General features: G+C 38.6%; 2 protein-coding genes across 10 annotated transcripts in view; one reads left to right on the forward strand and one right to left on the reverse strand.

Moving 5' to 3' along the window:
• Window positions 1-16400, forward strand: part of LOC134661561 (serine/threonine-protein kinase Doa) — a 76436-nt gene extending 60036 nt beyond the window's left edge. For 6 of the 8 annotated variants that reach the window (XM_063517732.1, XM_063517740.1, XM_063517710.1 and 3 more), the window contains 10 exons: window positions 487-568; window positions 1117-1183; window positions 1625-1738; window positions 2073-2163; window positions 8467-8646; window positions 10028-10157; window positions 11571-11715; window positions 13541-13646; window positions 14889-15036; window positions 16101-16400. In XM_063517732.1, coding sequence (XP_063373802.1) covers window positions 487-568; window positions 1117-1183; window positions 1625-1738; window positions 2073-2163; window positions 8467-8646; window positions 10028-10157; window positions 11571-11715; window positions 13541-13646; window positions 14889-15036; window positions 16101-16177 — 1140 coding nt within the window. In that variant the 3' untranslated portion in view covers window positions 16178-16400. Of the gene's footprint in view, window positions 1-486; window positions 569-1116; window positions 1184-1624; window positions 1739-2072; window positions 2164-8466; window positions 8647-10027; window positions 10158-11570; window positions 11716-13540; window positions 13647-14888; window positions 15037-15587; window positions 15619-16100 lie in introns of all 8 variants that reach the window. The other 2 variants (XM_063517704.1, XM_063517700.1) reach the window with 2 other exon arrangements.
• Window positions 16401-19112: 2712 nt separating this feature from the next.
• LOC134661998 (NADP-dependent malic enzyme) overlaps window positions 19113-24266 on the reverse strand; it is a 52891-nt gene continuing 47737 nt past the window's right edge. For both annotated transcript variants that reach the window (XM_063518236.1, XM_063518235.1), the window contains exons 8-12: window positions 23975-24200; window positions 23320-23462; window positions 22011-22184; window positions 21123-21246; window positions 19113-19247 (exon numbers count right to left, since the gene is read on the reverse strand). In XM_063518236.1, the coding sequence (XP_063374306.1) occupies window positions 19114-19247; window positions 21123-21246; window positions 22011-22184; window positions 23320-23462; window positions 23975-24200 (801 nt within the window). In that variant the 3' untranslated portion in view covers window position 19113. The remainder of the gene's footprint in view (window positions 19248-21122; window positions 21247-22010; window positions 22185-23319; window positions 23463-23974; window positions 24201-24266) is intronic.

Genomic DNA, 24266 nt, shown 5'->3' on the forward strand with positions numbered 1-24266 from the left:
CGAGTGCTAGTGTTAGTATTGCAATGTTATGATTCTATTAGTGTTTTAACGTCAGGATACGGGTGGACACTTCCCCTATGTGACCTGTTTGAGTGGTTATTATGAGAGAGAGATGAAAGTCAAGTGCGTATGTTCCGGTCCCACCCCGTCCCGGTCCGATCCCGTCGAGCGACGCGCGGCGGAGGCGGCAGCGTCGCATTGGCCCGCCGCGCGTCGCTCGACACCGCTCCGCAGCGCCCACCGTCCGCCATCTAACAGCATGTACGACACACAATACCAATTGTCGCTTGTCTGACGGGCAACCGTTCCATTGTCTGATTGTTGGGTACAACACTACTCGGGTCGTGGCGATCGCGTGGCGCTCCTCGTGCTTGTGGCGTGGTGCGTGTGCGACGCGGTGTGACGGCGCGGCGCGGTGCTGACGGCGCTGGCGGCGACGGCGCGCGACTCCCGGCGGCCTGGCGCGACGGCGGCGTCCCTCTGCAGAGTTCCCGCGCGCGCTCCTCCGTCAAGGACGACAAGGACGGACACCTCGTCTACTGGCCCGGATATGTCATGGGAGCGAGATGTTCGTGTCCACAACATAACTTAACAAACTATATCTTTATTTTACACTACACATAAAATAACACTGTTTCAAAGACACTTAATAATAACTAAAATTCTGGTGACAAATTTTCATTTGTCGTGCATTTACATTCACACAACAGTTTAAATCAACATTTAAAAAAATTACACAGAACAATCGACTTTTACAACCATTTGTTTCTTACTAGAACTGCAATCAAGCTTTCCAGTTCAGTGTTCCAGTTGAAAATGAAGATTTTAAATTTATTTTTTCATTTCAATTTAGATTACAAATAATATAAATACATAACGTTGTTTACAAATACCATCATTGTAATGATATTTTATCGGAAGTCATGGTGGGGCTATCAACATTGGTTTTAATCCTTTTTGAACCACATTGAAATTAACAAGTTACAAGTCTTAAATATCGATGCTAGTCATCAAATGGTAACATGGCGGTTTTATGGTTTAAAATCGAATGTAAACTCCACCATGACTTTGTCACCGCTTCATTTGACTAATTGCGACTACTTGGTTTCATTGCAGACAAAATCATCGACACGCTCGGTGAGGGCACGTTCGGCAAAGTGGTGGAGGTGAAAGATTTAGAAATGTAAGTATTATTTATTTTGTTTTTGTTATTAGGTATTAATATTATGCGACTTATAGATTATTTTACTGTTAAAGTCTATATCTCCTGGACTGTTCTAAGGAACACTGATAATAGCAACTATGGTACCTATCCAAAAAAAATCATTGTGTAACAAGTTGTAGACTGAAAGACTTGACATCTTTACGTACCTTAAACTCCTGCAAAAAACAAGGCAATACCTGTATGGGAAGTTTTAAATGATCAATTACTCTCACGTGTTTTGTTTACAAGTCGGTTGTACAATAAATCGTGCCGAATTAGAGCGATGACTAGTACTTTGAACGCCGGATGCTGAAACATTGTTTGGCAGTGTTGTTGTGTATTTTTATGTTTTTGCTTTGAAATTTTTCTCAGCAAACTCAATCGTAATCATAGATTAAGTAATTGTTTATATGATTCCAGGGAACACAGAATGGCTCTGAAGATAATTAAAAATGTAGAGAAGTACAGAGAGGCTGCGAAACTAGAGATAAACGTATTAGAAAAGTTAGCAGAAGTGGACCCAGACTGTAAAAAGTGAGTACCTACACCTACATTTTTTGAATAGTTTGCGAAACGATTTTACTATTTGATATCAAGGAGATTCGAATGTAACAATATTTGACCTTGCACGATTATAAGCGAGATTATGGCTTCTGTTTGGCAGGTGGCCAATGAACAAGTTGGTGTCAACTCAAAACGCAAAAATACCGTCTGCTCCCGCGTCATATATTTCTAAATAGCGAACTTTTTGATAATAATTCTGGACTCCTACAAATTCCTGTCTCGCACGTAGACTTCATACTAATTCTTTGTATTTATACCCATGATATTAATGCAAATGTACTAACGGAAATTGTTTCTCTTTCAGCTTATGTGTGAAAATGTTAGACTGGTTCGAATACCACGGACACATGTGCATCGCATTTGAAATGCTCGGACAAAGCGTATTCGATTTTCTGGTGAGTTCTACCTTTCATTTTGATAAATCTCTTGAAAGAACAATAAGTAAAATCCATGCATACACAATTATATAAAAGATACATCGTGAAAAGAAACTCGCGAATGCCGTCACGCTCCACATACCATGCAGTTTTGCTAAAATTTAATCTCGAATACTAAAGAAGCGTAGCGTGTCAATTTATTGCCTAATTCACTCTCAGAAATAATCTGTCGCGGCGATAACGCCTTTTCTAATTGTCAGCTGTAAAGCTCATTAGAAAGCAACGTAAAGAGAGTGTCCTTTCTCCAGGGGTCTATAGTTTCTTTCATACTTGTATATCGCTCCTTTAAGAAAATGTTGAGTTTATTCATTCACCAAAACTGGCGCGAATAATCGACAACTACATAGGTGATATAATAGTATTTTATGCAACCGTTGTTTAAGAGAGGTCAAAAAAGGCGAGTGGCGTGAGTAACAATTTGAGGCGAAGCCGAAACGCACGAGTATTTTTTGACTCAGTTAAACAACGTTGCATACAATACTTTTTCTACGACCTAGCACTTACTTTGAAATAAAATTGTAGCAAAAATGGAGGGTACGGGCGGGAAAAGAATGAATGAATGATGAAATTTAAAAGTGGTCATTACACGAAGTATCGTAAAAGTACCAAAAAGATACTGCGTGTATGCACACATTCTTTTTGGGGAATAGACTAAAGACTTGTCTTGACAACTATAAAGTAGGGTTTTAAGGGCCTACTGCAGCCGCGTCTGGCGCTTCGTAAACCACGCCCGCTAGTTCTTCCCTCCCCGCTAACACGCACACATGGAAACGCTTCGCGCCGCACGTGAAGTTTGTGTGACCTTTTAGCACCATCTAACGTTACAGAAGTTAACTACCATTATACGCGGTCGCTGCGGTCGGCCAGAAACTTAAATTCGGAAAAAATTGAAACAGATGGCGTTGTTACTTGTTCATAATAGCAAACAATAAAATAATTAATTAATAAACCTGAATATTTATTGTTGTTTTGGAAGATGTTAACAGCATAGAAGCAGCAGCGTATATAGCATATAAGTTAAGAGTATTGATAATAAGAAAATAGCACAAGAACAGAAAAGAGATTATTTTTGATAAAATATGATGAAAACAGATTTACTTGATTACGCTCACCTGACTTTGCGGTCACTAAATGCAAATTTCAACCTTATTGTTATGGGGTTACAATACCCCTGGGGTTGCAGGCGTCCATAGTCGTTATTATTATAAATGCTTTGGTTGAAATGCTTTTTAACCCTCGAATTTTTCATAGGTACAGTCACCTGCAATAAAATGTTACTCTTCGACGGCCGCAAAAATATGTGACACGCTCTTATGGCTCTACAAATAAGATCTAACATGATCTACCGCAAAACGGCCTTCGGTGTGTAACATATTATTGCAGCTGACTGTACTCGTATTCATTGTTGTATAGGTAGGTATTAATATCTTTTATCCGATCGATTTGCATTTATTTGAAATAAATCAGTGTTTAGTAATTATATGTTTTATTGAATAAGAGATTATTTAGGTATGTAATGAATACAGGGTGCCTTTTTGAAACACTCATTTTTAGGGTTCCGTAGCCAAATGGCAAAAAACGGAACCCTTATAGATTCGTCATGTCTGTCTGTCTGTCTGTCCGTCTGTCCGTCCGTATGTCACAGCCACTTTTTTCCGAAACTATAAGAACTATACTGTTGAAACTTGGTAAGTAGATGTATTCTGTGAACCGCATTAAGATTTTCACACAAAAATAGAAAAAAAAAATTTTTTTTGGGGGTTCCCCATACTTAGAACTGAAACTCATTTTTTTCATCAAACCCATACGTGTGGGGTATCTATGGATAGGTCTTCAAAAATGATATTGAGGTTTCTAACATCATTTTTTTCTAAACTGAATAGTTTGCGCGAGAGACACTTCCAAAGTGGTAAAATGTGTCCCCCCCCCCCCACCCCTGTAACTTTTAAAATAAGAGAATGATAAAACTAAAAAAAAAATATATGATGTACATTACCATGCAAACTTCCACCGAAAATTGGTTTGAACAAGATCTAGTAAGTAGTTTTTTTTTAATACGTCATAAATCCCCTAAATACGGAACCCTTCATGGGCGAGTCCGACTCGCACTTGGCCGCTTTTTCTGGATAATTTTGAATTTCAATTGTCAGGGGTGCCTACATTATTTTTTAATACATTTTACAACGACAACAAACAAAAGTTCAAATTCGCCGTATTTTTATTACCCGGGTCGATCGCAACAAAATAGAAAATTATGTTTTTCAAATCTAAGCGTTATTGTAATTTATCTCAAATAACCAAAAAGTCAATCTGACTAGAACTTAAAAACGAACTGAATTATTTTAATATGTTGATTTTTCTTGGTGACCCAGGAGAATTTTTTTTTGTATCCCATACAAAAAGAGCGTATCCCAATCGCGTATCGATTTTAGTTTTTACTTATAAGTGTGAAAAATATATTCTACCATATGCGAAGGATGTGTGTTTTTTCATGTTTTATGTGTCTTTTTGTACAATAAAGTGTTTTACTGCTACTAATATATCATTAACGATTAACTAAAAAGGTATTTACATCTAATTTAACTGGTAAATTATTAAAGTCCGCTAAAGTTAATATATACCTATTCAACAAAATATTTGTTAATATGTCCCAAAATCATGGCTCATTTTTTAAGAGCCAACAGGAGCTGAGATTTAAATATTTTAGGTAAATATTACCCATCTCGCTAACGGAAGCGGCTCCTGAAACTAGTGCGATAAGGACAAGGCGAAAAATCCTGCGTAAAAATCTCAAAAATCGAGGTTTCGTACTCGACTGTTTCCTCCTCCAAAACTTAACCAATCGTAACCAAATTTGGAAATCTAAATTATTATAAAATTATCTGTGTCGGACCGTTTTGCTTTTTTGGCTAATTGATATGAGTTTTGAATACCACGCCTCTCATTGCGGCATAGTCAATTAGGCCATTTTGGCCATTTTTGAAGGGCTCTAGCGCCTTAAAAAACAAAAATGTCAAAAAAAGCAAAACGGTCCGACACAGATATTGACTATATTAATCTGTGTTGAAAAAATCATTGCTCTGGCTTCAAAACCCACGGAGGAAACAGTCGAGTACGTTTGTATGGAGAAATGACCACTCCTGTTGGCTCTTAAGTCTCCTGACTTACCAAACATATCGCAACGAAGGCAAGGGTACAACGCGGCATCGTGAACCTAATAACGTAAGGTTTCAGTTACTTTTTTAGTCGCCGACCATTTTATCCGGGGTACGAAAAGAGGTATTAGATCTATCCTGGGTCTAATATGTTATAAAAACATAGTTTTTTGAAAAATGTTCGTAGGTAGTACACAAAATTTACATTTTCTTTTAAATGTGATTTGGGTCATCGTTCTCCCTGGTGACTTTTCTGGTGACCCAAGAGACATCAATTTTATTATGACTCAGGAGACTTTTTTTCTATGCACTTTGATTTTTTTGATGCGCTAATTTTGTAATCTAAAATAACTTTAAACTGCTGATATACTTATATCACTTTGCTGATGAGTGGAAGTGGAATTTAAACTTAATTTATTGTTCTCTCCCTTGACATTTTGGCATACATTTTACATGCTGCAGTGCACTCCTAACGTTAATAAAGACATCATTTTTAGAAAAAGCTTTAGGAAAACTCACTCTTGAGCTTAAAACGATTAAGTCCTTATCATATTATGTTAGATTTTTAGTACAGACCCCAAATCAGTGAAAATGTCTCTTAGCCAACTAAATTTGTCCCTGGGAAAAGTACGATATCCCTAAAAATTGTACGTACATTTCGCATTTTTCTGAAGGAACGGAATTCATAAATTGGGTTATTATTATTTTTTCAGATTATTTGATTGCATTGACATATCACCAAGATAGATAGAACATTTAAGTTACCAGAAGAAAAGCATTTGTGTTCTTTTATACAGTGTGGAAAAAGTAGGTTCGATTCCCGGGCGCGACTAAGCGAATTTAAAAAAAACAACGTGTTGCATTCCGGGAGTGCCGACAGAAGTGAAAACTCAATGACTAGTCCAAAATGTCTGCAGCACTATGTATAATTGACCCATCCTCCTTTCTATTGAAAACTTTTGGTTCCGAAATTGCTGGTCAGTGAGCTTGTTTAAAATTCGAAATTCAAATTTATAGCGTTAATTGTTTAAAATTCGAATAGAAATTGTAAAGTTACCTTGCAGACCTCGCATCTAAATATATTTGGTCATGATATTTTGAGTTTTATTCACCAGTACTAGAGTTCACTTTTATTAGCGATTTCATCAAGATGTAGCTTTATTGAATTATATTTGAGTGATATAAAGTTATAATACTGTGAGATCCTCGTATTTCAGCCCGTACAAGATTATAACCTTTTTCATGTAATGTCATTGAGTTTTTCTTTATTGATTTAAATGCCATCTAAACCTGGTCGCCTTAAGCTGTCTCGAGTTCATCATTTTTTTCCCCACCTCAAAAAGTGCCTAGCGCCGCTAAAGAAGTTTTGACTTCAAAAATCTTTGAATGCAGTTGTTTCTTTAAAAAACAATAATGTTTCATTTAAGTAAAATGAGCAAACTTAAGGTTTTAAGGCACTTTCCCTCCAGGGCCCATAATTTTTTTCCACCCGGTAGTAGACAACTATTATTTTCGACTAAATGAAGTTTTATTAGATAAATCGTTGATCACATGGTTCGTTTCACACATCACATCAAATCGTTTGTCATCACAATCAAAATTTGTCAAAAGTAATGAAATTTATGCCAAAAAAACATAAATAAAACATATAAATTCAACACATTTTTTTAATAAAAATCTTTCTCGATGATATAAAAAAGAACATCGACAAATTATGTTCAAAGAATTAATATCAAAACAGATGTCATAATTAGGATTGGCTACTTTAAGAAAGGGACAGAGAGATTTAATCCTCTCGCTCTGCACGTTTTTCTCATTCCTCCTTGTCAAGCCAAAATAAACTATAAAATGATAGTAACACAGTACATTGTAATATTCACTTTTTCCACGGTATCATGTCATTGTAAATTACTTATGTGAAATTGTAGTGGCGTGCGACTTTCAAACCGGAGGTCACGGGTTCGAACCCCGGCCCGTGCAAGTGAGTTTTTGTAAGTAGGGACCTTTTTTTAGTGGTACTTAAATATAATAACTTTTCGTATTATTGAAATAAAATATTTTATTCAAACAAACTTAATAATATAATAATTAAAACGAATAATATCAATTAGTTTTTAATATTGATTCAATTATTTTAAATTATTTGAGCATGAAACATACTAGATTTATTTTTATCATTACAATAGAAAAACAGCAAAAAATATATTCTTATAGATATTTTATTTTCAAACAAAAATAAAGCAAAAAGTTACGGTTAGATTCTGATGGCTAAATACCAAACAGCTACCGATACATTTCAATATCTGTCGAAATTTCCTAACCCGTTGTAACTGACAAAGGGTATAGATTTCGACGTAGCATGACGTAGCCTAGCAAACACGCACACATGCGTAACGTATAGGCCTGTAAGAAGGCACCATCATAGGTTTACCTCCGATTCCGTTACTACTCAATGGAGTTACGACTCAACGTTTATTGGATATTTAAATTTTACGTAATTCGGAGCGCTGCGCGAAGTGACATAGGTCTTACCTCTTTGAGGCACGACGGCCATCTAACATTACTGGCATAAAGAATGCATTTATGACTTTGACGCATGACAGAAAGAGAAACCGAACTGCGTAAAATGGGCGTTTGCTGTTGAATTCATAAAATCAAAAATCGATAATAAATCCATCGGTAAAGGATAATAAGTTAATATTTAGTTCTTTGAAAGTTAAGACGAGATGAAAACCTTTGCTGTAAGGTGGGTTGTGCTGGATATGGATGTGTTTTCTAGTTGTACGAAGCTAAAACCGAAAAATGAACACGTAAGTTTGGATTTATTTTCTATCGAGAAAATTTAAAGCATTCGTGTTTCGACTACTACGAAATCTCTTATCATATAGTCAAGAAACATATATCCGAAAATCACTACTGTTTGTTTCCGGGGCTAGCCACTGCCACCTTTCTAAGATCCTGTTATTTTTCGATGCACGGCCTTAAAGGTGTGTGCACGACCCTTTAAATGACAAATAAAAGTACGGGAGTAGAAAAAATAGTTAAACGTCGAGCGCGAATGAGGGTTATGCGATGTGTTTAACATGGTAGTTATATGTCGTTGCAGAAAGACAACAACTACCAGCCTTACCCGCTGGAGCAGGTGCGGCACATCGCGTACCAGCTGGTGTACTCCGTGCTGTTCCTGCACGACAACAAGCTCACGCACACCGACCTCAAGCCGGAGAACATCCTCTTCGTGGACTCCGACTACGAGGTGCTCAGTGTGTACGCTAGCTCTAAGAAGGTACGGACAAGCGCCTGAGCGACGGCGTTCATACACATACACGTCGCATACATTACTCTTTCTAACCAGTACGGTTACCATCAGTTTGTCACTGACATAAACGCCGTCGAGAACGTAATTTACTTTCTATACATCCCGTTTGCACGAATATGCGAGTGCGGGCGAGATGTATAGAAAGTAAATTACGTTCTCGACGGCGTTTATGTCAGTGACAAACTGATGGTAACCGTACTGGCGTTGTAACACGTGTGGCGTGGCAACACGGGTTGTGAAGTGTAGACGTTAACAATAGGGTAAACGAGGAAAATTGTTGTCCATTATATGCCATTTATTTAAATGCTTTTCAAAGTAGTGTTCAGTTTAGACACCGATTGGTGGAACTGAAATGAAAACACGCCAGGAAACGTAGATTTACGATGGTAAACTTTAATGTTGATGGGGAGTTTAATTCGCAATTTATTGGGTATTTTTGTGTACGATACCTTGTATATAACTGTACATTTCAATATTACACCTCAACATGTACCCGATGACTCGAAATCTAATATTACTTTCGCGACGCATTGAGCGAATCCGTACGACTCCGACGTTTGTCTCGCCCACTTACAGACTTAGGTACAATAAGCTTATTAATATCACGAATTGGTTTCATGAATACATATTATCACTGTAACGTAACTCAAGAGTGCATTGCTTTGGTTTCTGGTTTTCCCTAACATTGTTTTTCATAATACGGTTCTCCATTCTTCATTATTGTTATCATCTGTGTAGTCACATTTCCTGTTATGTATACATTCTGTGCCGTCGTCCCCGTTTGTATTCGGACTGATTATATTACTACTAATGAGGAAAAATCAGTCCATTTAATCCTTTGACGTCACGGAATCATGTGTTATTAACTACTGTAGTATCAAATAGGTACGTCGGTATAATAAAAAGAACTATCATGTAAAAAACGTGCCCTTATTAAATTTATTGCCTTATGACGACGAAATATTTTCCTAAAAATAGTCGAGAGCAGATTACTATAAAGAAATTTGTTTAGTATTTTTACTCCGGTCACAACCCGAACAACTCGCTCGACTAGGAGTAAATATATCAAAAGATAAGTTCCTATTCGAGTTTAAACCGGTGATAATATTCGTCGAATCCAGTAAACGGGGATGGATAACGAAATCCGCTTAATCAAAAAGATTGTATGTATGTATTACAAACACGTTATTGTACATAAGACTGGTTAAGATACAATTTAAAGAAAGTATATACAATGTACAAAGGCGAACTTATCCCTATAAGGGATCTCTTCCAGTCAACCTTAAGATTGACCCAAGATAAATAGGTACGGGCACGGTCGGTACAAGCTTGTGCGTTGCGGTTGCAGAAGCACGACCTGCGGCGCGTGAAGCGCAGCGACGTGCGGCTGATTGACTTCGGCAGCGCCACCTTCGACCACGAGCACCACTCCACCATCGTCTCCACACGCCACTACCGAGCGCCCGAGGTCATACTAGGTAACTACCAATCAGTGTTGGCCGAAAGTTAATGCAAATTGAAAATGCTGGCCATTAACCATTATAAATTGAATCGTAAACTATAATCGTCCGATACGGTTTAAGGTTCAATTTATAATGGTTAATGGCCAACATTTTCAATTCGCATTAACTTTCGGCCAACACTGCTACCAATACCATATCTACTCTAGGGTGGGTCACTTGTGTATGGAGAAAAAAAAAGTATTAGTTATCCTTCGGGCACAGTTGCAAATACTTGCGTAATAATGCCAATAAACAGTGTTTCAAATTATTCTGTAATCGAAATTCATTTTCTGCCTCCGGATCCATTTCAAAGATTTCATATAAATATTGTTATATTTTGTATGGTCTGCGGAGTATATTTATGTATCGTCTCTTTATTCAAACTTTAGCTAAAAAGTTATACCATTATTAGCTCGAAATAGCATGGTAAAGGTTCAGAGCCATAAATAAATAAAAAAGTACTCAAAAAGAAACATTTTTTTTTTCACAATGTCCATACATTTAACAAAAATTTTAACTAAAATCCGGAGGCAGTAAAATTAAAGCTAAAAATAAAACAAAAATACGTGCAATAATGAATTACCAAATGGCACCTTTTTTTAACTGTGCCCCCTAATAAATTAAAAAAAAGTAAAAATGACCCACCCTAATCTACTCGCTACTAATGCTACTGTTGATTCACCGAACCTGACTGGAATTAAATTAGTGATAAATATCACGATCCGTAGACACGTACCTATAGTTTGGGAAGCCATTTACGTCAGTAGAAAAAAGCCGCATTAAAAAAAAAATCCAAAGGGTTGACCTCCAGTACAAAATTTGATTATCGCGCCTTTTTGTATTGACAAAGTGGGTTTTCCCGAGTATAATATACTTTTTTTAGTACACGCATATATTTTGTCACATATTCTCTTAATTCACACCAGCTTTGATGAATCAAACGTTCGACCTGTTTAAAAAATGAAAGGGAAAAAATACTTGCACATATGTATTTATGTAAATAAATTTACAACATCAATTAATGACGATTATTCAAGTTGAGGTAATTATTGTATCACTACGGCAATTTTTTGTCCTATCAAACCACCATAATAAAATGTCCATGATATAATCTCATGATACCATTCTAGATAAATTTGTAAGGGCATCATAAATATCATAATATTATTCAATATTGTTATCTTGCGTTACATATGCGCTCTTTGACCTTAATTCTCATATCTACTTTTACTGCATTTCTAAACAGCCACTATCTGTTTATTGGCCTTAAAATATCAATGCTATTGGCATGAACATTAAATAACTAATATACGCTATTGTCGTTTCATAATCAAAATAACCATTATTATAATATTATGTAAGTATAAAAGTAAATTTGTGACATTCCAGAATTAGGATGGTCGCAGCCGTGCGACGTGTGGTCGATAGGCTGCATAATGTTCGAGCTGCACCTCGGCATCACGCTGTTCCAGACGCACGACAACCGCGAGCACCTCGCCATGATGGAGCGCATCCTGGGGCCCATCCCCTACAGGTACCCTCCATACACCTACACTACACTTAGGGTTGCCAGATCGGAAGGCACTATTATCGGGAAAAAATATAAATTTTTCGAGTTTTTGGGCCTTAAGTCGGGAAAATGAACCATTCAAATTAAATTAATTGTATTAAAAACAACGATATTTTACGCACTACGTCAGCTGCTCTGCCCAATCTCGCCACGCGCGCGCTGACGGGCTCGACGCGGGTCGCTGGTTCGCTCGACGACAGTTCAGAACTTGAAATTATTGTTTTAAAACGTGATGCTGTTTTTCGGGACAATTTTCACTTTGTCGGGAATCGGGAACACATGCTAAAAATCGCCGAATCCCGGGCATCTGGCAACCCTAACTACACTCCACACCACACCTCCATGCAACGCCCCACTAGTAGGGAATGCTTCCGCTACTGAATCTGTATATCGAGGGCCGGGCATTCTCGGTTCCAATAGTGAATAGTGTTTGTATTTTCAAAATTAAGACCGGGAGCACTCCCTACACACTATTGGCGTTATTCATAAACGGCTGCTAACTTAATCAGTTGATGATCGTCGTTTGTCCCTATCTGTCGTTATGTCATAGAGAGAGAAACGATGATCATCAGCTGATTAACTTAGTAGACGTTTATGAATAAGGGGGTAAGTCTACTTGCTCTCTTTCCAGCCATTTCGCGGTCTGATAGTGGCTTTATTTTTCTTTGATATATGTAGGAAAGAGATGACTCATTAATATTTGGGCAAATACGGCAGCGAGTGTTGCTGGAATTTGATAATAATTAATAAGAAGACGCGCCTAACGATAAATAGGATTATTCATACCTACTCCGTTTTCTGAGACAAATTACTATCTTATCTACAATTTACCCGCGATCGGCCTCGTTTTTTCAAAACACACTAGACAGGGCACTCCTTAATCCAGGCTAATATTAGCATATAACTTGTTTGATTTAGTTACAATCTGATATTTACTCGTACACAGACGTTGTGAACATGGCGTACTGTTTATTTATTATTTTATATTACTAAACTGTAATCATAATAATCATAATCATAATCATAATATATTTATTGTGACTATAGGTATATAAAAAAAGCGGCCAAGTGCGAGTCGGACTCGCCCATGAAGGGTTCCGTATTTAGGCGATTTATGACGTATTAAAAAAAAACTACTTGCTAGATCTCGTTCAAACCAATTTTCGGTGGAAGTTTACATGGTAATGTACATCATATATTTTTTTTAGTTTTATCATTCTCTTATTTTAGAAGTTAGGGGGGGGGGGGACACACATTTTACCACTTTGGAAGTGTCTCTCGCGCAAACTATTCAGTTTAGAAAAAAATGATATTAGGAACCTCAATATCATTTTTGAAGACCTATCCATAGATACCCCACACGTATGGGTTTGATGAAAAAAAAATTTTTGAGTTTCAGTTCGAAGTATGGGGAACCCCAAAAATTAATTGTTTTTTTTCTATTTTTGTGTGAAAATCTTAATGCGGTTCACAGAATACATCTACTTACCAAGTTTCAACAGTATAGTTCTTATAGTTTCGGAGAAAAGTGGCTGTGACATACGGACGGACAGACAGACGGACAGACAGACAGACATGACGAATCTATAAGGGTTCCGTTTTTTGCCATTTGGCTACGGAACCCTAAAAAAGGTGTTACATTTCATAAGTACTAAAACCATAGCCTACCATCTTAATGGTGTACAATATTTGTTACTTAAAGCTAAAAATAATATTTAATGTCATTATTATAGCATAATTGCATTTGGCTAAGCATAATGTATCTAATATATTGATTGTATATTTCCAGAATGGCGCGCAAAACGAGAACGAAATACTTTTACCACGGCAAATTAGACTGGGACGAAAAGTCATCAGCCGGCAGATACGTCAGAGAAAATTGCAAACCACTATTAGTAAGTGACCGTTCTGTCCCCTTCACGCTCCACTGAAGTGCGCGCTCCACATAGTGCGGCACGCATTGCGTATTTAACTTCCGATACCCTTGACTGGTGCCCTGATTACACGATTTCTAACATAAACAAAGTTAATTTAGATAAGTATCTGTCTGATTAAAGATAATCCGCTGTGTATGCATTGAGGTGTTTCTAACTCCCGACTACCTTCTGATTAGTGCCAAATTAACTAGGTATTTCAATGCTACATCTGTCGGAGCAATTAGAAAAAACCTTTATAAATAAAATATAGTAAATAAATAAGTTAACCCTGGCCGTCGATTTGTACGGTTTCTTTTTTCGACAATTCAACATCCCCATTACTTTCAGCATGTGTTTTAATGCGAATCGCAGTATGTAGATTACAACTTTTACTCGAGTTATGCGGCAATTACATAGGTCGGTCGCCACATGGAAACCTAAAGCGATCAGCTTGACATCGAATGCGGATTTGGATACAGCTCGGATGTGCGAGCGACACATCGCCGTGTACGTGATTAGCGCAGTCTCGCTCACACACCGGAGCGCCGTGTGTGAGCAAGACTGCAAAAATACGATATCCGCGTAAGGTCTCCACGCAACCGACATACCGATTATTACCGACTGCATTAGATGAACCTATAATATTTAAAACCTTCACGTTTTGAACACATATTAACTCACAATATCTGGGTGACCGAGCTTCGCTCGGAAAACATATAAAAACTCGAAAATGCGCGTTTCCCCAGAGATAAGACCTAGCTAGATCGATTTTTCGCCCCCAAAAACCCCCGTATAGCAAATTTCATCGAAATCGTTAGAGCCGTTTTCGAGATCCCCGAAATATATCTAATACCTTTAAACGAGCAATTCTTGTTTATTTATATATTTCGGGGATCTCGGAAACGGCTCTAACGATTTCGATGAAATTTGGTATGTAGGGGTTTTCGGGGGCGAAAAATCGATCTAGCTAGGTCTTATCTCTGGGAAAACGCGCATTTCCGAGTTATTATACGTTTTCCGAGCGAAGCTCGGTCACCCAGATATTATATATATAAATAAATAAACAAGAATTGCTCGTTTAAAGGTATTAGATTTAGAGACGGGTCTAACGGGTCGGACGGGTATATAAAGGTAATTGAATAAATTTCGCGTTAGACCCGTCTATAAATGTGAGTTAATAGATGAACCTAGTAATGTAATGCGATTATTATGTTCGTGCAGAGGTACCAACAAAGCAACAGCGAGGAGCACCGGCAGCTGTTTGATCTCATCACGCGCATGCTGGAGTACGAGCCCAGCCAGCGCATCACGCTGCGCGAGGCGCTCAAGCATCCCTTCTTCAGCAAACTGCCCACACACCAGAAATTAGGTCCGTATACTAACTAGCGTAAACCGACAACGACAAACAAAAAAAACAATTGGAAATTATCTTTACCTACAATGTAGTACCCCTTGATGAACACGTCACTTGCAAAGCGAAATGGACAGAATTGCAAATTGGATCATACAAGTTGATATGAGAGAACATTATTTACACAACGATAGGTTCAACAATCTGTCTAATTCATCCAAGTCTGACGTCAGCTGTGGTGAATAGATCTGAAATATGATGCGAGAAAATAGGCCCTATGTACAAGCCATTACCTCGCCTTTTTTTTCGATCTATTTTGTACTGTTTGTGTTTTGTATTTTATTTACAAATATTTCAGTTAGTCACGTTTGATAATCTAAAATTCTAAATCATTAAAACAATGTACATAATTTAAATCACATTGTATGTGTTACATGATCACATAATCAACATCGATCTAAAAGACACACTTAAAGCAGACGGCTTCAAAGTACTTAAAGCTACAAGTAGCTTTCAAAGTTTTGAACATGTATGGTGTTATTATTATGATGAATGGTTTTTTGTTATAGGACACCAGTTTACAAGGCCATCATTCCTTAGGTCAGGCCCGTTTCACTTCTAGATGCTTCCGAGGCTTCTTTATGTTTCGCGTAAACCATAGTGCGACATGATATTTGGAATGATTGTTTATTGTGTTGTCAGTGTGCTCTTAATCTACTCGCTTCCGTATTAATTATATATCTGGTTATTTTATGTTTTAAGTATCATTTTAATACTTGCAAATCTATTTGAAGCTTCCGTTTCTTAACAAAGGAATTGTAAAAGATATTCATTTCATTTAAACAATTTAATTGTGACACTATCATCACTATTTTTGTCGTTTCCGACTTCGGGTAGTTTGATATTCTGTCTTTCCAAATTTGAATACCGTGGGTCGGAACGGAGTGTAGATTTTATGTTACTAAAGTCGCTCCGTTCTTAATTAATTGTACCTAGTGCTAAAATGGACGAAGAGGGCCTATTTTACCGATTACTTAAATATTTATAGGCCTCGTGTAGTAATTATTCTGTGCTCGTTACAGGCAATGACCGGTCACGCGCCGGAGCCGGAGCCGGGTCGGCGGGGTCGCGGGAGCGCTCGCACTCGCTGTCGCGGTGAGGCCGCCGCGTGAGGCCGCCGCGCGAGGCCGCGAGGCCGGCGGCCGCGGGGCGACGCGCCTGTGGAGCGCCCGCTCCCAAGTTGTACATAGATCGTTATAATGAAGTGATAAGTGATCATTATTTTGTCGAACATTGTAATCTAGGTAATTTGTTGTGAATCGGTACTTCTCATTTGTATTTATAAATAATTATTCAAAATAAAGACTGTCGGTCTGAAATTACACATGCATTTTTACTGACGCGAGGTCGAGATAATTATGGTTATTAGCCCCTGGAGCGCCCCAGAATTACCGTAATATGGAACTCCTATACTAGTTACTAGCACACGTGTCTTGTTAGGGCGCTCCACGGGTTAGACAGGTACTCTGCAACAGAGTGCACTTTGCGGTTTTACAAAACTTAAACTTGACTTAAGTCCTTTTTTCCTTCACCTATAAATATCCAAGCTCTGCACCATAACATACCCGTCAGTACGCATTACCAAAATTTAAGAGGCACAAAACCTGATAAGTTCAAATAGGTTTGGTGGTTTAGTATCACACTAAGCTTCATTAATTATTGCATTCAAATCCAACCCATATATCTCAACTATCAAACTAGGAGCACGATATGTGACGTCCCACGGATAAAGGTACCTTATGGCGCTTACGCTATTATTAACGCCGCTCCAATATTGCGGCGCTATGCGACGTAAGCGCCAGCCGCCATAAGGTACCTTTTGCCGTGGAACGTCACATATGTCTTCTAAAGGCCGGAGTATACACGCTGTGTGTGCGTCGACGTGCACGTGCGCGTGTACTAAAATGTTGCCGTACACGCATACGTCATGCAAACGGTGTACCTACTGTCTTTCATAAGGTTCTGTAGGTTAACGCCAACGTGCACGTCTACGCATACGCATCCAGTGTGCGCGTGGTGCGCAGGCTTCACATCTCCCAACAAAAATCAATAACTCTACACCTCGTTATTTGTAGCATTAGAAATATGGTAAACAATCTTGCAGTATTTAAAAAAAAACTAAACATTAGTAACTATTACCGCCTTTTTATTATTTTGAGTACAGGTTTTTTTTAATGTATGAATGCAGTTCTTCTTGTTATTAAAATCGATGACATGGTTCCTAAGAACAGATCTTCGTAGTTTCAGATTTTCCCATACTAAATGGGCCATCCTGTATATTATTCCATATTTACCTAAATGTGATTTTGATTTATAAATGAAAGATTGTGGAACATTTCATTCGTTTTTATTATAAATACCTTTTATTAAAAATGCCGTGTAGCATTACAATCGCCTGCTTAGTTTTAGTATCTCGGCGTATACACAGTTAAAAGGAACAGAGCTAAAACTTGAGCCATTATAAAATCTACCTCATATAAAAATATTATAAATCACAATTTAGATCCGGGTAACTTCAACATAAACACCAATCATTATAACTAATAGAAATCTTTGTTCGAAGATAGACCGACATTACCGTAAATATCATCGTCAAATGATTGAAATCTTTTATGTACATATAAACTACTGGAATCCCATCCATCTGAACTACTAGCGAGATACTAAAACAATAAATACAAGAGTTTACCGTTTTAGTTAAAAACACTTCCAGTTGGGTAGAACGCAGTCTATGATAGGAAAATAAATAATCATACACCTAAATAATTTCAACAAAATTTTGTCTCTTATCCACAAACAATAGTGTCATATATTATAACATAAAATAAATAACTAAACCCCGAGCTGTAATTAGATTCCAAAAAAAGTAAGACAATGTTGCCACTTTTTACTAGCGCGTCTTGTATTTATGTAAAAATAAGTATACTTGGTCAAGCAGATCTTGTCAGTAGAAAAAGGCGGCAAATTTGAAAAATGTAGGCGCAAAGGGATATCATCCCATAGAAAATTTGAATATCGCGCCTTTTTCTACTGACAAGATTTGGTTGACCATCTATAAATAAAAGTCCTTTTTTAAAACGTAGGAGTAAAATTACCAATAAATAAATTATCTTAGCGTGTTTATTCATAAAAATGAATGTACTATTTTGCAATCAAATTATTGCAGTGGCAACATTCTCTTACTTTTTTTGGAATCTAATTACGACTCGGAGTATAGGTACGGACTTTTTTAAACACCGCCAAGAATATTTTGGAATGATAAATGTAACGACTTGCCTGATTTCGGAAAAAGGCATTTGTTACCTATATTGAACACTGGCTCTGCTGGAGATAGATAAGCCTTTACTATTTATTTTTTTGTAAAGTAACTGCATATGTGAGGGGTAATTTAATTTACTCGTATCATTTATAGCAAAGCACTAACAATTTTCTCAGAAGTGCCTACTCGGCACGTAAATGCACTAAACTTAAATTTTAACTTGTTTTAAAATTCATATTAGATATTTCTTCAAAAAAATTAAACTTAAATTTATATACATATAAACGTTGCATCACAGATTGCAAACTGCTTTCATGTTTATTGTAGCTTGGGTCGGTAAGATAGGTGTCCCAGAGCACAAAAATGTATACATATCTTAAAGTCGCCGTAATTAACATTTAAACCAATTTTACCATTGTAATACATATTTGGAAAATTCGGATTGATTATTGTACCAATTAATATATGTCATAAGCGACTGTAAGGTATACTGACGATAAATCACTAGTCACTAATTTACCTCCTAATTACGATCTTTATATATGTACAGTCGACTACAAAGAGAGGTATCCACTTTTTCACCTTACTGCCTTGTAATAAGGTGAAAAAGTGGATACATCTCTTTGTAGTCGACCCTACACAACACACCGCGCAGCACATTTGTTATACCATACTGAATATGATTTAGTACACATATTTACATACTCAAAGTGAACCTTATGTAGTTAAAGAGAAGGTTAGTTAGTGATTGGTGATCGCCGGGTGGGTAGGTGTGGTTAGACGACGTCGACGCGGGGCTCGCTGGGCCACGAGTACACGGGCGGCACGGCGTTGCCGTACCGCACGTCGTACATCTGCGCGCGGATGAACGCCTCCGTGTCCAGTGGCTGCGGCTGCACGGTCGCTTTGCCTGCGAATATTTTTTTTAAACTTTAAATAAATGTCATATACTAAGAAAAAGTGACCAAGGCCTCCTGTGCCCCAGGCTGGAATCGAACCAGCGTCCTCTGCTATCGCGGCAGGTGTGTCTACTTGAAATAAAAACAAATTAAAATATTTTCTGAAAATAATTTGTCATAAGCGACTATAAGGTATACTGACGATAAATCACTAGTCACTGATTTACCTCCTAATTTGTTCTAATACAATATTTTTTATTTTTAAAATCATCGCCAGATCCAGAGGGAGGGGAAAGACCGAAGGGCACGTGGATAGTTTGCAATGTTTCTGGAACCTATATAGACACCTAACAAGACAATGGGGAAGGAATAAACAGAGAAGGCAGAATAATAGGTACCATCATGGGAACAAAGAATCATTAAAAAAAGATTGCAATCAATAATAAGGATGGAGAAAGTGTGCTCGTAGTGAAATTAGAAGCGCAATAATAAATGAATAGGTATAGGTATTAGTATTTTATGGAACTCATAATACCTGTGTAGAAGTTAACGTAAGATACGTTAGTATAATACTAATAGAACGTAAATAAATAGGAAATCTCATGATATTTACAACTTCATGCCTAATGTAGTGAATCAGATAGGTTAATAAACGAGTTTAAATCTATTTACATCTTTTTCCAAGATTTGGCAACTATAATATATTCCGGAACTAGTCTATAAAGATGAGGAACGCCAATAATATCCTTCTAAAACTGGATATAGAAAAACTGCAGACAAATTCATTACAAATCACAGGTACCTACGTTTTCTTTGGCCATCTATAATTGACATTTTGGCACGGTTTTGCGCCACGACAGATGTGTCCTCAAAACATAATTCGTCATGACGCCCCGAAAATAGACGTGACGTTGACCCTCCGCCGACGCGAGGTGGAATAAGAACAGGTGACTACTAAACTATTATTGTAAAAAATAAGCCTAGAAATTTCTTAGAACGCTAAAATTAGAAGAATAAATTTAACCTAGGTCGAACTATTATAATAATTTTGTTTAGGTAATCTAGTCATTCGTTTAGCTAATCTAACCTTAGTTAAGGTTTCGTGTTTTTTTAGGGTTCCGTAGCCAAATGGCAAAAAACGGAACCCTTATAGATTCGTCATGTCTGTCTGTCTGTCTGTCTGTCCGTCTGTCTGTCCGTCCGTATGTCACAGCCACTTTTCTCCGAAACTATAAGAACTATACTGTTGAAACTTGGTAAGTAATGTATTCTGTGAACCGCATTAAGATTTTCACACAAAAATAGAAAAAAAAAACAATAAATTTTTGGGGTTCCCCATACTTCGAACTGAAACTCAAAATTTTTTTTTTCATCAAACCCATACGTGTGGGTTATCTATGGATAGGTCTTCAAAAATGATATTGAGGTTTCTAATATCATTTTTTTCTAAACTGAATAGTTTGCGCGAGAGACACTTCCAAAGTGGTAAAATGTGTGTCCCCCCCCCCCTGTAACTTCTAAAATAAGAGAATGATAAAACTAAAAAAAATATATGATGTACATTACCTTGTAAACTTCCACCGAAAATTGGTTTGAACGAGATCTAGTAAGTAGTTTTTTTTTATACGTCATAAATCGCCTAAATACGGAACCCTTCATGGGCGAGTCCGACTCGCACTTGGCCGCTTTTTTATAATTGGGATCCGTTCGGTAACTTATGCACCTCGTGAGTTGAAAAAAACGTGATATAAAAATCGTTGCAGAGTTATCTTGGTCTGACTCTATAATTTTTTACAATACAATACTCTTTATTGCACACCTCACATACCTACTCGTTTTGCAGAACGTACTCGTAAATGTATTAAATTGTATGCAATTCGACTCACCAGTCTTGTAGGCGCGCTCAACGATCTTCTTGGCGATCTTGACCGAGCAGTCCTGAATGGTCTCGAGCGGCGGGTACAGCCCGCCGTGCGCCAAGTCGTCGTCCGACACGATCTCCGCCAGGGTCTGCAACATATTTGCTACATTAAGATCTTCCGGTGATGTCATGTCAGTAGGTAAGTACCTACTTGCCTAGCCAATTGTGTGACAAAGAAGGCTCACAATTTGACAGACGGGTAGGACTGCAAAGATGGACAAATTGTTTTAATCTGTAAGGTGTCTGAACACCTTCAACGCCAATAATGCGTTGGATTTGTCGACCTATTTATGTTCGGGAAACGAGAACAATTACCTACATATATTTGAATACTGTATCCCCAAATAACCAAGATACAAATTTGGATGATTTTTAGGGTAAAAACGGGACCCTATTACTAAGACTCCGCTGTCCGTCCGTCCGTCCGTCCGTCCGTCTGTCACCAGGCTGTATCTCACGAACCGTGATAGCTAGACAGTTGAAATTTTCACAGATGATGTATTTCTGTTGCCGCTATAACAACAAATCCTAAAAACAGAATAAAATAAAGATTTAAGTGGGGCTCCCATACAACAAACGTGATTTTTGACCTAAGTTAAGCAACGTCGGGCGGGGTCAGTACTTGGATGGGTGACCGGTTTTTTTGCTTGTTTTGCTCTATTTTTGTTGATGGTGCGGAACCCTCCGTGCGCGAGTCCGACTCGCACTTGGCCGGTTTTTTTCCTGTTCCTTAATTAGGTTACCAAACATGGTTACAAAAAGGCCTAATTAAATCCCGTTCGGTACCATATTAAGATTTCAAAGAACTGTGACTATTTTACCAAATTTGAGCAACAAATATGCCAGTGGTTACCTCGGCTGCGAGCAGCATGAAGTCCTCGCTGATGTCGATGAGGCCGGCGCAGATGATGCCGAGCGCCAGGCCGGGGAAGATGTAGGAGTTGTTGCCCTGCCCGGGCCGCAGCACGCGCCCGTCCTTGGCGCGGTACTCGGGGAACGGCGAGCCGGACGCGAAAATCGCGCGGTCCTGGGTATTACAGATGGATACTTGGAATCATTGTTCACAAACAATACCTATCGATCCTAAGGTTTAAAAAGAACAGATCATCTCCTTTTTAGGGTTCCGTACCCAAAGGGTAAAAACGGGACCCTATTACTAAGACTCCGCTGTCCGTCCGTCCGTCCGTCCGTCTGTCACCAGGTTGTATCTCACGAACCGTGATAGCTAGACAGTTGAAATTTTCACAGATGATGTATTTCTGTTGCCGCTATAACAACAAATACTAAAAACAATAAAATAAAGATTTAAGTGGGGCTCCCATACAACAAACGTGATTTTTGACCGAAGTTAAGCAACGTCGGGCGGGCTCAATACTTGGATGGGTGACCGTTTTTATGCTTGTTTTGCTCTATTTTTTGTTGATGGTGCGGAACCCTCCGTGCGCGAGTCCGACTCGCACTTTGCCGGGTTTTTAAGTAAAGTTATCAATCAGTTGCGCCGTGTTCAAGTGACGGGTGGTATAACTAACAGGTTTTTTGTGTAAATAACTTGGTAGTGGTATTACACCTGTCCAATTTCTTTGTCCAATGTGTATTGCGTCTCACTCTCTCATTAAGCAAAATGTTACAGATTACGGAGATATACTCGATACGGCGACCTCTCTCGGGATTATCCAAGATCGTCATCCGTTATAGGATCACCAATGAACAGTCAAGGTAGGTATTTAATATCGGCACGGACAAGCTACCAAAAATATGTGTACACGACCCTATTGCCCATGCAGGTAGTGTGTACCAACATATTTTTGGCACTTTGTCGGTGTCGATATGTAATTACTTTGACTGTACTCAATTCCAGCAAGGTATCTGTAAGCTGCTTCGACAGTACAAGTGCACTCGGCCGGTGCTGGTGAGGTTGGGGAGCGAGAAGATGATCGGTTTGTCGTTTAGCTTACTGCGCTAATGGCCGAATGGCTGACACTTCAGTTCGACGGTGATTAGTAAACAAGACTTACGCCAGTGTTGGAGTAAGCGGCTTCGGCAGTGCACTCTGCTTTGCTGGTGGGGTTGGACAGTGCGAAGATGACCGGCTTGTCGTTTAGCTTGTTGCGCTAATGGCCGGATGGCTGGCACTTCAGTTCCAACGTGATTAGTAAACTTACGCCAGTGTTGGAGTAAGCGGCTTCGGCGGTGCACTCTGCCTTGCTGGTGGGGTTGGACAGCGCGAAGATGACCGGCTTGTCGTTTAGCTCGCCCATGCGCTGGAGGATGGCCGGCGTGAACGCTCCGCCAATCGCAGCCGCACCTAAACACCATACATTACAATTAGGAATTGCTTATCAAATCTTCAAAATCACCTTAATATGTTCAAAATGTGAACGCGACTCCCTGGAGTATGCACATCCACAAGTACGTCAAAGGGGTTGTGCACAAATCACGCGAGGTGTTTTCGGCTACTTTTTGAACCCCCTCCCCCTTAGTGATATTTGGTGGCAGTTTGATGGCAGTTAGTTTAGCTCTTGATATACATTTTTGTGTCAATGAAATATTTATAAACATGCTGTATTATTTTAACTTAATAACTAAGGATGCAAAAGTTAATTCTAATTATTCTATTAGGCCTTCAGGGTCAACAAACACGGGTCCACTTTCGTAATGATGAAGCGGTTCTGCATAAAAGACCGATCTTGTGCAATATTATTTTGTGACGATGAGATGTAGTGAGTTCAACCTCGAGTCGGTTATTGACGAAGACCTTCTTGGGGTTGACAATCCAGATAAAAGTTAAGTAAGCCATCTAAATGGAATAAATCTTACCGATAAGCACAGTAGGCTTGGCAGTTTCAACGACTTCGGCAAGTGTCTTAATGGTGGGACGATTTTGTGCGAACTTCTCCTTGTGATGGTTGAGGCCGCCCTCGGGCCGGTCCTTGACGATGAGGCCCTTGGAGTCCACCATCCAGATGCGCGCGCGCGCGTCCGCGTCGCTCGTGCCTTCCGCCTTCATCGCCATCACGCACAGCTCCGCGATTCCGAGAGCAGCCTGGGAAGACGATTACGTTAATATGGCCTGAGTGGACGCTCGAAGCGGAGCGTTCGGCGGGGCGTG

The sequence above is a fragment of the Cydia amplana genome, chromosome 2 (genome assembly GCF_948474715.1).
Source record: "Cydia amplana chromosome 2, ilCydAmpl1.1, whole genome shotgun sequence".
Classification (NCBI taxonomy): domain Eukaryota; kingdom Metazoa; phylum Arthropoda; class Insecta; order Lepidoptera; family Tortricidae; genus Cydia; species Cydia amplana.